The sequence below is a fragment of the Antrostomus carolinensis genome, unplaced genomic scaffold (genome assembly GCF_000700745.2).
Source record: "Antrostomus carolinensis isolate BGI_N321 unplaced genomic scaffold, ASM70074v2 scaffold18999, whole genome shotgun sequence".
NCBI classification, from domain to species: domain Eukaryota; kingdom Metazoa; phylum Chordata; class Aves; order Caprimulgiformes; family Caprimulgidae; genus Antrostomus; species Antrostomus carolinensis.
In genome coordinates, this window is record NW_010339453.1 from 22,697 (window position 1) to 37,992 (window position 15,296).

At 41.9% G+C, this 15,296-nt stretch overlaps 1 protein-coding gene across 1 annotated transcript in view; it reads left to right on the plus strand.

Moving 5' to 3' along the window:
* The window catches only part of NOTCH2 (notch receptor 2), a 76,599-nt gene that overhangs the window by 13,209 nt on the left and 48,094 nt on the right, over positions 1 to 15,296 (plus strand). Inside the window, exon 4 of the mRNA XM_010175859.2 lies at positions 4,704 to 4,826. Coding sequence (XP_010174161.2) covers positions 4,704 to 4,826 — 123 coding nt within the window. The remainder of the gene's footprint in view (positions 1 to 4,703; positions 4,827 to 15,296) is intronic.

The window sequence follows — 15,296 nt, forward strand, 5'->3', positions numbered from 1 at the left end:
ATGCTTACATTAAAGTCTTTGATAAAGGCAAGGCATCCAGCCATTTCTTTTCCCTTACCGTCAAGCATGCAGCATGGAATTTCTAAAGTGTTGGAAAAGATTCTGTCTGGGAGGGAAAGGTCAACAGAGTGAGAAGAGAAATGGTGGTCTGTCACACCCAGGGAAGATGTGAACAAGGCCTGTTCATCTGGAAGAGAGTGCCAAGAGTATGGACTAGAAATTCCTCTTTTGGCTCCTCTGAACTGGAGCAATGCCGCTGATACTGTGACTATAAATGGAATTGCTCTGGCCCTTCCTTCTGGACTGCCTTAAGATGTGACCATCCCTCAGCATTATGGCTGTAGAGGCAGGAGGCAGTTACGTTGTGAACTGCTGGAATGGTTTTTGACATGATTTAGGATCTTGTGACCTGTGAAACTGCTTTGAAGAAACTGATGGTGCCCAAGCAGCAATTTAAGAAATTTAAGTTACTCCTGGACAGACCCCCAAAAATAAATTCTTGTTTCCCGTAGATGTTTTCTTTTTTTGCTTTTGAGTGAATTTCATTTTTTGTAAGTACAGATACACGAGAATGAGAGGCTGAAAATATGGAAAAAGCCTACAACCTGGAGTTACACGCCACAGTGGCTTTTTCTACAGTAGTGCAAGTACTGTTCTTCTGCAGTGTAGTCAAGCTGCTATTTTAAATTCGCAGGTTTCACACCTGAGAATTTGTGGATTTGTTTGTGTGGATTTACACAAACAAATCTTGCATTAGCTAATTCATGAAGACATGTGTTGGAAGAGGTTAGCATTTAGTGGTGAGTGTAAATGAAGAGTTATATATGCTGTCAGTATTACGTCTGTATGAAAGGTAACTTTCTATCCATCTAGCATAATAATTTTTCCTCTGGGTTTTGATTTAGATGAAAACATTGTAGACAAGTGAGCATGTTGGGTCAATCATAACGGATAGTCAGAGTAAAAAAAAAATCCTTCTGTGAAAGACACTTAACCTGAAGCATTATCAACTCCTTTAAATAGAAGAATGAGCTCGTAGTTATAAATATTTGACAAAAAAGGAGTTCATTTGGCAACTAACCTTTAATGGAATGTTAAACAAGTCAATAGAGGAAGTTCTTAGCTGGGAAAGTGATTATTCATTGTTATCCATCAAAATAATTACCCATTAACTAAGATAAGGACCCTAGGGAATTCCAAGGGCTTGTTCAGGAAGCGATCTGTCAGGCTGGAGCAGGCTGTTTATGAGAGCTGGAACACTTCCTGGGAAGAGGAAGTAACCTCACGCCGGTTCGTCATGGAGCGTCATGCTGCCCTGTGCGGTGAGCATCACCAATGGGGTCTAACAGACCATACTGACTTTCCTGCAGCGTGGAAGACCCTGCTTGCTGGGATTCAGAGATGAGCTGCTTCCTGTGGGGTGTGAGGTTCTGCACCGTGGCAGTCTTGGGGTACCAGATGATGTGTGTGCCCCTCTGCTCTGAGTAAGCTGGCTCTCTTACGTGGACTAGCCCATCTCAGGATTATTTCAAGAGGCTGAACTCTGAGTTGCATGCAGGCAACTGCTGTTGGGCACCTGGTACCCAGAAGCTTACTTCTGTGTTAAAATGATGCAGGTCAGTTTTAGCACTCTGTGTCAAGATCCCTCACTTGTCAGCAGGCCCCAAGTCTGGCAATAGCTTGACATTTTCATTCAGGTATAATTTCCTGCCTCTGTACGTACTTGATCCTGCAGAAAGCTTGAGGTGTCATTTATAGTTTAAAATAAGACTAAAGAGTAAGATTTGGAGGGAATTGGATATAGTGCTCTGGAACAGGCTGGAGATTTCGGATGACATAGGAGTGAAGTTATCTACTTGTATTCCTCTGTGTACTAGAGGAGGAGCAACATGCTGTTAGCAGTGGGAACACTTTTCCCCTTGAGGTTCTCATTCCTTAGTTTGCTGTGCTTGGAAATATGGAGCAAAAGTCAGGATATGTATTGCAAACTGTTCTCTTGGAGGGAGACAGCAAAGGACAACATATGAATCCCAGCACAGGGGGGAACAGGAAACAGTGTCAGGTGTCCAAATACATCAAAACAGTGAACTCCTTGGCTTTCTGGAAGAGAATCAGGTTATGCAACTGCAAAATAAGATCCTGGGACCCAGCTTAAGAAAAACTCCAGTGTCTCAGAGCAACTTTATGCTTGTTGTGCTCAAATGTAGGTGTGTTGGCCCAAATAGCCATGACTCTAAAGGATTAGCTTTACAGATGAAAGCTAAACTTCACTAGGGACAGTTTTATTTACAAATTAAGCAGATTGCAATACTGCAGTGTAAGTTCGACTTGAACAGGACACAAAAATCATGCCTTTACAGTTTTTAAATATTCTGAAACTAAGCCAAAGTTGTTCATCAGAGTTAAGACAAATTTAAAGGGAATGTGGGAGTTGGGAAATGACCAAAAAGGAAACTTGTGTTTTCTTCAGCTGTGCACTCAAAATAGTGTCATCTTCACCATTTCAGCCCTTCCTGATGCCCTTTCCCTTGGCTCTTTAGACTGAGCACACTTGGCTGTGTCACTTCTCTTGAAGCTTTTACTACACTGGAATTTTTTGTTGTTGTTTTGGTTTGGTTTTTTGTAAGCTCTTTTTTGTTTGTGTTCTATTGTCACTACTGGTATCTTCCAGCTTTTAGTGTGGGATTAATGGTTTTCTGCATTTGCATGAGATGCTTGAGGACCATCTCTTAGATAGTAATATAGCTGGTTAAAATGTGAAAAGTGCAATGACTTGGTGAGGTTTTAGTGTTGGGGTGAGTTCCTTACTTTATTGTTACTCAAAATCATTTGGCTGCTTTAAATTTGTGTGCAGTACAGTGAGATAGTTTTAAATAAATGCCTACTGTCAAGAATTTCTTTACTAGGAGGAAGGGTAGGTCTTCATATTGTCTGAGCTGAAAGATAGGAACTTAAACCTTTCAAGTTTGTGATTCTGGGTGCATTTCCATGCTGATCACCTTGCTGGCATGAGTGCATCTGGTGGTCTGTGGGATGATTCTCCTCAGACTGAAAAGCAAGCTGGTAGGACACCTCTGTGTTTTACAGCTGAGCCTTTGGTCATGCATGGTGGCATTACACAGTTTTGAATATAGTGACCTAATACTAATGGTATTCCTTGGTGGTTGTTCCTCAGCACCTCTTGCCAGGAGAGTGCTGCTGTGATGATTAGGATTCAGACAAACAGCGGTATTTTTCCTCTGCATTTTAACCTTCCCTACTGCCATGAAATTAGCAGGATCTTGAGTGAAGGTGGGAAGGGCTTTGAAGGGAGAAGGTAATAATGCAGGCTGTTTTTTGTTGTTTTTTTGTTAGTTTGGGTTGGTTGTTTTTTGGTTTTTTGTTTTTTGTTTTTAGTTGAGTGTTCTTTGCTGATGGTTGCTAGCGCACTTGGTACAGCAACAGCACTCTTTGCTTCTGACTCTCACCTGTAGTACTGGAGAAGTTCAAGAGTTGGGAAGGCATCCAAATCATCTCAAGTCTCTCAAGAGTAGTGGTAGTCTGGAGAAGCTGCTTCAGAGCTTTACAGTCTGTCTCATCTGCCACACAGCACGGTCTGCGTTGGACCAGATGTTGCTTACAGGGTCTATGTGACTTGACACAGATGTTATGGAAGCGTCTGGAACAGGGCATCAAAAGTAGAGGGGTTAAAGCATAATTTTGGATGAGAGAACTGTGTCATGTTAATCCTGCATTCCAAAGCAGTGAAGAGGCAGAGCTGATGTTTTAAATTAACACATGTGTTCTGGAATCATTTACTTCATCCACATTATCATGCATCCACTTGTGCTTTGATAAATAGCTCTCTCATCCAGCAGAAATGGCAGGTTTATTTAATGAAGCATGAAGTAAATCAGCAGGGGAAATTGAGGGGAAGATGGATTCTTGACGACTCCCTTCCCTTATGTCTCCACTTCTTCTTTGAAAGGAGAGGGAGATGGAGCAAGGGTATTTTGCCAGTGTAGCTGCGTTCATTAGGAGCCTTGCTTTGCGTTAGGGAAGGGTGTCTGGTTTCTTCTGCTCTTCAGTCAGGGCTTAGTGTATAAGCGTCACTTGGGTGGTGGCTGATTTGTTGATTTACTGACTTGTCCATCACTGAAGAGGGCCAAATCAGGAATTTGAAAGCTCGTTTTCAAAGCATGGAAGATCTTTCTTTGACGTAGCCAAGGCATATGAACTACGGGGAGGTATTCATGAAGTGAAAACCAGGCACTTTTTTTGCCATGGGAAAAACTGGTCCTGGGTGGTGCTCTAACTTAACTGCTGCTTGGTGGGCGGTGACAAGCTTACCTCATAGTAAACTAAATCTCTTAGTCTTTGCTTTGTTTGCTTTGAATGACAGTGCTCATTAGTCACTTAAAAGAAAAAAAAAAAACCAACAACAAAAAAAACCTTGACTGTTTGGTGGTGAAAACCCATTTGGCCATCTACCCAGGGTAGCAGTGTTCCAACTGTGTAATTTGACCTGCATGCTATCAGCAAAGGCATTCAATGAAGTCTCTGGTTGGCATGTTACATCGAGATTCATCAGGATTAAGTAAACAGGGCAAGTGTTTAAGTAAAAAAGAAGTGAGGAAGCTGCATGAAGGGTGATTTCTCTTAAAAAAAAAAAACAAAACCAGCTGGCAGCCCATTTCAGTGTGCTGTGTTTGTGCTCTGTCCAGGTTTCGAGGGAAGCGTCTGTGGGCACAATGTTGACGACTGCCCAAATCACAACTGCCAGAACGGGGGTATATGTGTGGACGGTGTGAACACGTACAACTGCCGCTGCCCGCCGCAATGGACAGGTACGTACCGTGGAAGCATTCCTGTGTGGGCTGGGCATGCTTTACTGGGATGAAATGCAGGACTTCTGGCCTTCACCCAATGTTCAGCTGGAGCATGGCTGAATACAGCTCCCATCTGGGACTTGTTTTGCAGTCTGGGGGGCAGATGTCAGTGGAACCCTTAAAAGAAAATTGTTTGCATCAAAGCCACCGCAATGGAAGGCAATTTCCCGTTGCACCGGGCAGTATTACAGGCTCACATGTGCACGGGTTTGACAGACAGGTACTGTGATTCTCGAGCTCAGTGTGACTGTCAGAGTTGCATTTCTGCTTGTGTGGATTACTTTGTAAGAGGATACGTGTTTTCAAAAGTACAAAGCATGGCTTTGTTATTACAGGTGTGCGCGTTAATGGTGCTTTGCTGATGCATCTTGGGGGTGTTTTCAACCTCAGATAACAATCCCCATTTAGATAATAGTCATGCTGCTGAAGAATGGGGCAAATCTGAAAGAGGCATAGGTGAGAGAAGGGGAGGGAAGAGAAGAAATGTATGTATGGGAAGCTTATGTTATTACTACTGGTATTTTCTTGCTGTGACTGATTTTTCTCTGGAGTTCTCTGCCTAGCAAAGCTACTTTTGCTTCATAAATGAGTCTGCTTTACTCTGAGTCTGTAGGGGGAAAAAGTGTGAACTTCAAGAGTGTTATGCATGGTGCAAGGAAGCAGCTTACAGGAAATTCAGTGTCATCTTTAGTCATAAAATGTCTCCATACCTCAAAAATAAATAAATACCTCTGGTTTGGGGTTTGTTGGTTGTTGGGGTTTTTTTGAGTCATACCAGTCACTCTTAGCTGGTGCACTTTTACAGCTGAGTAGTTTTGCACTTCTTTCAAAATCATAGGTAAAAAAACAACCTTAGAACTTGAAAACTGAGATATGGACTCAATTTGCATTTTTCCTTTCATGAAGTAGATTGGGATACTTGTTTTCGAACTAAACTTGAACTAGCTCATCAGGTTCTGAAGAACCTTTAGCACTTTTTTGTCTGTATCTAGAAAATACCATTGTTTGAAACCAGAATATCTGTAGTGGTTGGTAGGTCAGACAAATACAGTGTGAGGAGTTTGACTACTGGAGACCAGAGGTTTCATGTTGTTCTAGCTTTTTTCCTCATAGAGCGTCATTCTCATTATAAACCGCTTGTCATTAACTGCAGAGGAGGCTGCCAGTTAAGAACCCTCATTAACTTTAAAAAATTATATATTCTTAAATGAAGTTAAAACCACATAAGAGTGAAAGGCACCACTGCTTGCCTACCTTTGAAACTAGGTGTACAGAGGAGAAAGGGAGTCCTTCCTTTAACAAGCAAGTACTTTCTACTGTTTGTCTGATGTCATTAAAGCCTGCAGAAAGTGAAACCTGCGAAGAAGAACATGAAGAAAGCTGGGGTGACCCCTAAAATCTTGCTCTATGCTGCAGAAATTATAAACCTTGTTAAGGCTTCTAGCATCTGTCAGTAGTAAGTTAATCTCGAGTTTATTCCTGAAGCATAGAGGATATGATGGATTACGAGTGTGTACAGTGTGAGTATATAATCTACAAAGGATTCTTTTGCTTTGTAGAGGCATTGTAAATTTAGCTCGGTTTACAGGATTTGGGTGGATGGCTGCTGTCAACTAGGAATGACTTCTGCAACTCACCTGGAAGAAACCGTTTTGGCAATGAGCTGTGACTATGTTTGGTTTTGTGGTAGGTTGTCTCTCTGATTAACCACTGAAGTTCTTTGCAATGCAGTTGTGGTGGTTCCCTCTCTGAGCCTCTTACAGGCTTTGACTAGCATTGGGAAAAATCATTAGATGTGTATTGTGGCCTGGTCTTGTGCCACGTTTCTTCTGTGTGGACAGTTTCTCCAGAAAACCTTGTGTGCATGAAGGATTCTTCCCTCCAGTGAAAGCCTGGAAAGAGAGAGGAACTCCCCAAGCCTTATGTTCCCATGGCTTTCTAAAAACAATGTAATGGAGCGGGCTTTCTGAGAATTTCCTCTGTTTATGGTGAAGTTGAGGTTATCACCGCAGCAGTGGTTTTAGATGATGGGTTCTCAAGGCCATTGACTTTCTAGACTTCAAGAATCAGGTCAGTTTGGAACCAAAACTGGTCTCACCGTTTAGGAAACAGCAGCTTGATGGTTTGAACAGTGAATGTTAGAGCCTATGGGGAGCTGAACTGTCTTGTCTGAAACAAACAGTGCCAGTTTTGATGTTCAAACTAACACGAGTGACTTCAGAAGTAGCATGTTCATATTGCCATGTGTTTGACACATGTAGGGAAGTAGCTCTGTGCATCCACAGGATGCCTTAGTGATCTGAGTGTAACTGCTGATCTGAGTGTCTCGGGAGGCTGAAGGCTCACGATGGCAATGGAGGGCTGTGTTTGGGGCCTTCTCTATGTTGCTTTGCTTGAAAGCCTGAGCAGTGAGAAGCTCTTGGCCATCTGGCCTTTAAGAATTCATTTACTGTATTTGTAATATTCCTTTTGCCCCATAAATGTGCATGCTAGGGATGTCCCATGGTGCCCTGAAATCCTGTCCAGCTCCAGAGCGAATGCAACCATGTGGTGCGAGTGGACAAACATCTTGCAAGTCACCTGAATGCCTCTTGTTCTAGTATGGTCCTGCAGCTCAGCCCAGCCGTGCCTCTGCTCTGCCATCTCAGTAGTGTTTTCTTAAAAGCAGCTTGTTTCTGAATGGGCTTCCAACTCTTTCCTGCATTTTCAATCAGAGACCAAGAAGGTACAGGGTAACAGTACATGTCCAGCTTGGAGACATGAGGTGTGACACTGAGGCAGGACACAAAAAAGGGAAGATAGATGGAGGACTGCTAGAATAGTTTGGAGAGAGAGATTATTTTTTTTCCTGATGCTGACAGGAGTAAATTACAATAAAAGATGAGTTATTCAGCAATAAGGAAATGTTGTATATGTGCAGGTCCATCCTTTGCACAAACAGGGTTTATAACATTGTAAATCATCTCTAAGGTAAGAGAAGAGGAGAGAGCTGAGCAAACAACTCTTTCAAAGTCTATCCTGATAATGCTGATAGCCCAACAGTGTGGAACTGTGAGAGAACACTTCAGGAAATCAAAAGCTTCCAATGAGACCTTGAGGTTAGAGGACATTGTGTGCTGCTACAAAAAAAAAGAAAAAAAAAGAAAGTCCCAAACCAAGTTTGTAAGTAAACATCAGCCAAAAATGAAAGGATGTTGAATTTTCTATAAATACTTAGCAGTGTCGATGTGCTGTCTTCGTAACAGTTCTTCTGCAGTCTCTTCTTTCAAATACTTACTTGTCAAGTAATCATCTTGGTGAAGTTTAAATTGGTCTGTTGCAGTTTTAGTCTTTATTTAATCTTTGTGCTGTGGATGATGATCTAGCACGTTGGCTAATATAGTTTGTACTTCATGGCACAGAGAAACCAGTCCTATTCCTTGCTAGAAAAATCAAGAAGCTGTACTGCATCTGGTGAGAAATAGTTTAGTGTAAAGTAATATAGAAGCTTCCTTTACTGAAACAAAATCTGTCTCAGTTTTTTTTTGGTAACCATCTGCCTGTTGTAATTCCCTGACAGGTGGCAGGCTGGACTACAGAACTATACATTTTTTAAAAAAATATTTTTTCTGCTTGCTACTAGAATCTAGCTTTTGAGAGACTGTTTGCTTTTGGTCTAACCTCCTACTCCTCAAACAGCTCACTGCTCCTTTTTTGTTATTGTGCGTGCCTTTTCTTTCTCATTTTGCTGCTTTTTCTGGAAAGATAAAATCTTGCCTTTCGGAAACAATGATGAGAAATTCCTGCTTTCACTAATGTTTTGTCACACTTAAAGTTTCATATGATTATAATGATTGTCAACCTCATAAATCTGTAACTGGCAAGACAATCTTTGATGTCTTTTGTTGAAACTGCCCCGGATCTTTCCTGTTGCTGAATGTTAAATGTTTTGTTTGTTTATCTTGTCCCAGGCCAAATCCTTTGTCAGAACCAGTGTTTGTTAGATCCTTTCAAGGCAGGATGTTGCAGATGTATAGTGAAACTCACCTTTTCTTGGAAATAGATAAGGTTGCTTTTGTGAAAGACATTGCATGGTATGCCAGAGAAGCTGGTGTGTTTTAAGTGTGATTTGAGTCAAGATTAGCCAAAGATCCTGGCTCATGTCTGTGCCACGTGAAGATTGCTTTATGCTGCTGTTCTGCAGCAGTTAAACCAGCCTGATGAGCTCCCTGAGGTCTGAGGAGGAAGGTGTCTGTCTTCTCTGCCTGCTCCCGGCCACCCTTTGCCTGTGCTGGCTCTGCTGTTGGTTGGAGTATGCCTCTGTAACTCACTAATCTAGAAAAAATCCTGTCCAACTGCTTTTTTTTTTTTTTTTTCCCCTTCCTTGTCTGGGATTAGGAATTAAAATTCACAGAGCAGTCTCATGGGTGAGTGGATGCAGAGGAAGTGCAGTCCAGGGCTGTAAAGTTGTGTGGAAAGTGAGGGTGTCCTTTCACAGGACACAGTGAAACCACCTGAGGATTTAAAGGCTGCTCAGTCACTCCAGACGACATTCATATAAAGAAACAAGACTTTGTTTAAAATGCACCTGTTTACTCTGTTGATTTAACCTATGCAGCTTTGTGTTAAGACAGATGACTGGAGAGTTTGGGTACTAAAGTGATTAACAACCTAAATGCTTTTGTTTTTCTTGGCTGTGAAGGACTCCTACTTGACTGTGGAAATTTGGCAGAGTGTCAGAGGATCATCACGAATCTGTGTTTGGCCCAAATCACCTTTCAGGAATGGTGCAATGGCAGAGACTTAGATTTGTATCCTCCATTGAGTTATTACTTCTTTGCATGGTTTGCTCCAGAAGTGCTGCATCAGGAGTTGTGGGATGAGTCTCTGGGTTTGGGGGACACACTATGTCCACGCTGAAGTGGGTTTTGGAGACCTACATTACACTGCTTCAGCTGCAGGCTTGGCCTGCTTGCCTCCTTTCATTATTTCTACCCCTGTGGCTGGGAAGACAAGACTCCCATGGCAATTGTATTTATTTAGGCTTTGTTTTCCCCTGAAAAGGGGGCTCCAGTGAACTGTATATTTTAAATTCTAGGAAACCTTTGTCTCAAGAGAAGCACAGTGTGCTAACAGCTGACTCCACCAAATAACTCCGGCATCGGGAGGTAGCTTAAGCAGCAAATGTTTGTCTTGAGCAGAAAAGCTCTTCAGGCAGCAGGGCTGTGCTTTTTAATTAAAATAGCTGTTAGCTTGGTCATATGCTCTTAAACACTAGCACAAGGGTTACTTTTTCTGCAGAGCTTTGGGCAGGAGTTTTCAAAGGAGGGAGTTAAGAGTTCGATTCTCATTTAATTAGAGTAATATTTGCTCCATACCTTGGCTCTCTTTGAAAATCCCAGCCTGGAACTCTGGGCAGACATGACTTTTCTTTGCTAAGAAGAGAGGATAAACATCAAAAGGCTACTGTTTAACATTTTTATGTAAGATTGTGTGCTCTGGTATTTTGTTTTTTAAAACTTTCTTTGCCAAATACCACTTTCCTCAGCTTCTGTATCACAAAGTATACAGTAACAAGTTATGTTAACTTAGTGTTCAAAAAATACTGCCTTGCTGGAATACTTCGAGGCTTGAAATGTTGAGGAACTAACTCTTGACACTAGATGATATGGATCATAAATGTTGAATGTGCCAGTCTCCTAAATGATGGAATATACATCCTTGCTACTTTTCTGTAGAGTGTTGATTATTGCCAGCTGGAGTGCAGCACTCTGTTTTCTGACTCTGGTTGGCATGCACATACATAGCATGCAAAGAGCAATTTTTTACTGTTGTATTAGCACAGGGAGACTGGGTCAAACTCCTGTGAGAAGTGCAGTCATCTTTCCAAGTCCTGTAGCAATGGTAGACTTTCTGGTGCCTTTCCAGACTTTATTAAAAAGCAGAGTAGCCTCTTTGGTACTGGTTGAGATCTGTCTGTGCCAGACTTGGCCAGTTGGCTGGTGATTTGCTGTCACTACAGTTGTATCTCCAAGTGACAGCTCTCTGAAAGAGGCCAAGAGGGATTATGATTCTTTTTCTTCCTTCATGTTTGAGCTGGCAGATACAAAGGGAGCAGGGAGCACGTGGCAGGCTCCAGATCTGGCAGCTCCAAGTTTGAGTGTACAAATGATCTGAAGCATCGGACATAAACAGACTTTATCCTGGATGTTGTTTGTTTCTCTCGTGGTACTTGATTCCAGTCTTGTGCAGAGCAGACCGATTTTTGAAGGCTTTGGAAGTTATGCTGTATGCATTCTGGAGCACCTACCACAACCTCCTGTTTGTTTCGTGCTGCTTTCCATTTCCCAACAGCAAACCTTGGTTAGGAGGTAGCTGCAATAAAACACCGGAGGTGTTAACAGCTGAACTGATCCAACAACAGAATGACAGCATCCAATTGAGACCATGCTGCTGCCTCTTCTCTTGCACCTTTGGTGACTTTCCAGGCCAGGAAATACTCTTGGCAATCAAATGTGCCTAATAATCTCTTGTGGAGCTTGTCTAAGTTTTCAGTACATCTTGCATGTGTTTGGCACTGAAACAAAATAGGCTGGACCACTCTGGTGGGGCTGGGGTGGTGGATGTGTGCTCTCAGACCAGGCTAATAGGTAACAGTTGTTTTATCTGCAGCTGACTTGTTTCTGGCAGTTTCTGTCCTTTCCTTTGTACTTAGAATGAGGTGATTTGTCTTTGGGTAATTACTAAAGATGTGTTACTGAGATAGCTTGAGAATATGAAGCTTTTATTGTAAGGTTTGGCTCCAACTGTTACGTTTTTGCCTTGCAGATCTTTTCACTTGTTAGGTATTTCCCTGATTCACTGGATTTTCCAGAGGAGGTAAAGAGAAGGGCAAAATGGAGAGTAGCTCGGTGATGTGTATTTCCTTTTGGTTAGTTCTGTATCCTGCTGCTGTCCCCAGTCGTCTCACCTACCACCACAATATGAAACCAGTCTGTCATTAGCGCATCACTAAGAATTTTGAATGAATCATGTTCTGATCATTTGTATTTCTGCCTGTGAAGAGCTCTGTCAGGACTGTCCTCTCTACTCAGTAGTCTGTGGGGAGTGAATTAGGGCAGTATTTAATGGATCAGGGCACGCATAAGACTCTTAAAGCCCAGAGTTTTGTATTTGGCGGTTGTAAAATCCCTTGTAAAAGCCCATTAGTTCCACTAGATGCTTCCCAGTGTGGTTATGAAATTAAACTCTTTTCTCCACCATATTAGCCTAAAATAAACACAGGTATTTACTGTGCTCACTACAATTGTAGATTCATCTTCAGTTGTTCAAATTCTATATTAAGCTCTTAAAATTTGTGGTATCTTGGATGACATTTGATGTTGCCCGAGGTACAGTAAAATCTACTAAAAACAAAACCAAAAACCTGACACCTGAGGTTTGGGAATGATTGCTACTGCTTTGCTGCTCTGTTGTTCTGTATTTCAAATGAGAGAAAGATGCTGTGAGATCCTGGGGAAGAAGCCCTATTTTGAGGGCTGTGGTGCCTCACACTATAAAGGAAAAAATACTTGGCTCAGTCCTCTTCTCAGGGGAGACTACTGTAATACTGAAGCAGGGGAGACCTTTACTAAACACAAGTGCAACTAGGGGCACATTTTGCAGATGTAAACAGTGTAGTCCTTTGAATTCTGTGTGTGCCTGAAGCCATCCCTGGAGCTGAAAGCAACAGTCATAGTCATTGAATTGCCTTCAGGGAGCTGTGGAGATGGTTTTGTCAAGGGTCTGGAGTTTGGATGTGATATGGATATCAGACTTGAGATCCCTTTCAGTATTACTTGTTTATTGCTCTGGACGTCCTCGTCTGTATAAAGGTGTTGCCTCTTTCAGAGAAGTTTGAATCTCTTTCCTTTGAGATACCTTGTGTCGATAAAGCAAATTATGTAAATGATAAAATATTTTCTTTTGTATACTTTGCTACATGCTTTATCTTCCATGCAATAACTGTTGTGTTATACTTTTATAATCTATCTTTCTCTGTGGGTAAGAATTGCTTTGTTTGTCTTTTATGAAATTCTTCTCTCCATCAGACTGTTGGACTCTGACCTCTACCCCTTTTCAGTGTCTTTATTCAGAGGTGGTGGCTTCAGTACTGCAAAATGTATTTCAGAGGGAGGCTTTGCCATTGCTATTACACAACATCAACTGTTTGCATTAGTTATTCTTTCTTGTCATCAAATGTCTTGTCAGTGATGTTTATTTTGTTGATTAAAGCTGTGACTGAGCAGAGGTCCCCACTGAAGTCTTCCAAGGGAGCTGAAGTCTTTCCTCAAGGACTGTCTAACCAAAACCTTCTGCAACAAGTCTGTTTGCCTTTGTATTTTACTTGGAGTTTGTGCATCCAGCTTTGTCTGCTCTTGCACTGCCCAGCAGCTTCACTTGGTTGAATCTGTCTGAAATTCTCTGGCTTCCTCTTGGATAATATAAATATTATTTTGTTAAAGATATCACTGCCTCCTGTTCATCTCCTTCCAGGCCATTAACTAAATGCTCCAGTGCCTGTATGTATTCATTAATTGTAACTTAGGGTTTGTTTTTTTTTTTTTTTTCAAGGACTATGGATAATTCTGTGGGTTAAAGATTTAATGTTTTTACAAATACACAATTCAAAAACATGGGAGCTGAAGTATTTTTCATGAACACCATTTTACTAGAAGGCCTGATGATTCCACGTGATTTTTCCTTTACTTTTGTCTTTGCTGAGGAGACTGATACAACAACTTGAGGAAACTGAGCTTTGACCTGACTGACCAACATGTGTTGGGTTACGTGGTCATTGCATTTTCCTTGTGTTACAAGAAAGAACTGGACAGAGAAATGTCCTTCCGCAGCCAGATGTGGGCTGCCAGCTTCATCCTGAATACACACACGGGTGCTTGGAGAGGGGGAGGAACTGCACGGTCCTTTGCGGTGTGGCACTGCTAACCTTCTGCCACAATTAGATTCGCTCATTTATACAAATATTGTTTCTTATCTCTTAGCCTGTTGTTGAGTCTTGATAAGATGCTGTTCACCTTCTCACTTAGTAGTCCTTTGAAACTTGGAGAAAAAATGTAAACAGTTCTAATGAGCCGTGCTTTCCTTAGCTACACTGATTGTGTTTAAATACTCTACAGTGATATTTGAAATACTTTGTGACTTAATTTACTCTTTCAGAGAGTTCTGTCTACATCTGGTTTATAGCTTCCCAGATAACCCTTTCAAGAGAGCTAGTGAGCTCTTCCCTCTGTACTGGAGCGCTAGTCTGAGATAAGTGACAAACGTCTGGTGAGTTACTGAGAGGATGAGGGCAGAAGAACTTCTTGAAACCTGATGGGTTTTCTTCCAGTGAGTCTCTTAGGACCTTGAAGACCAGTTTGTGATTCTCACTGCACTATATTTCCCTTCCAATATCACTAAACTTTTAAGGTACTCTGACTTCCAGTTCAGTCTGAGTCCAGTACTGTGATGGTCAGGAGTTTGAGAGAAATGGACGTTGCTGTCTCCTCCCAGCTCAGTTTTCAAGAAACTGGTATTTTTCAAGGCACTGGAAGGTATTTGCATCCTTCATTCTGCCAGATGTTTTTCGTGCTTAAGTTGCATGTGAGATCTCTGTAGCTTTGGCCTCTGGTACTCCAGCTGTGCATCAGTAATCTTTCCTGCTGGAGAGCTGTTAATAGGCCAAGAAAACTTTCTCCTTCTTGGAAAGTCTGCTCTGCCAAAGGCAAAGACCTCTGATTGAACTGACTGAAGGTCCTGCATTCTGCTGTAGGATCAGTGCAGTTTCCTGTCTTGGAACTGAGGTTTGTGCAAAGACTGTGTGGTTTGGTAGGATCAGCTTTTGGAGGCATCTGTTGCTGCTTCCCAGGGTGACTGTTTGGGTTTCTTGTTCAAGCTAGTGCTCTACTCTTTTCAGTGTAGGACTGTGCATAAAATGAGTGCAATCTGCCTTACCTTTGTAAATAAGACTTTCTCTTTTATTTTTAACATAAAGAGCTCTGGGGGAAGGGACTGGCTGTTTCTCATCAATGAAATCTGGTACAACTACTTGAGAGGCCTTGAACCACTGCATCTTGTGTCTGCCTAAAGAGAAGCTCCCACAGTTCCTGTTCAGTTCCTACTGGTCTGAAAATGGGAGCAATCAAAGCAGCAGACATGTCTGTCTTACTCCATATGGCTTTTCTGAGGGGAAATATGCAGGAAGTAACTCTAGTTTCATAGTGGGCAAAAAGCACTAACATTTGAAGTCTGTTCCCTTTTTCTACTTCTAGTTTTCAGTTTTGAAATACCACATGGACGAGCTGTTTACTTTGTACAAGGTCACTTAGAACCTGAGTCGGCATTTTGCTGATTTCCCAGGCTCTGCAAATATCAAGGTCAGGTTAGGCTTTTATTAGCTTCTTGGAGTAA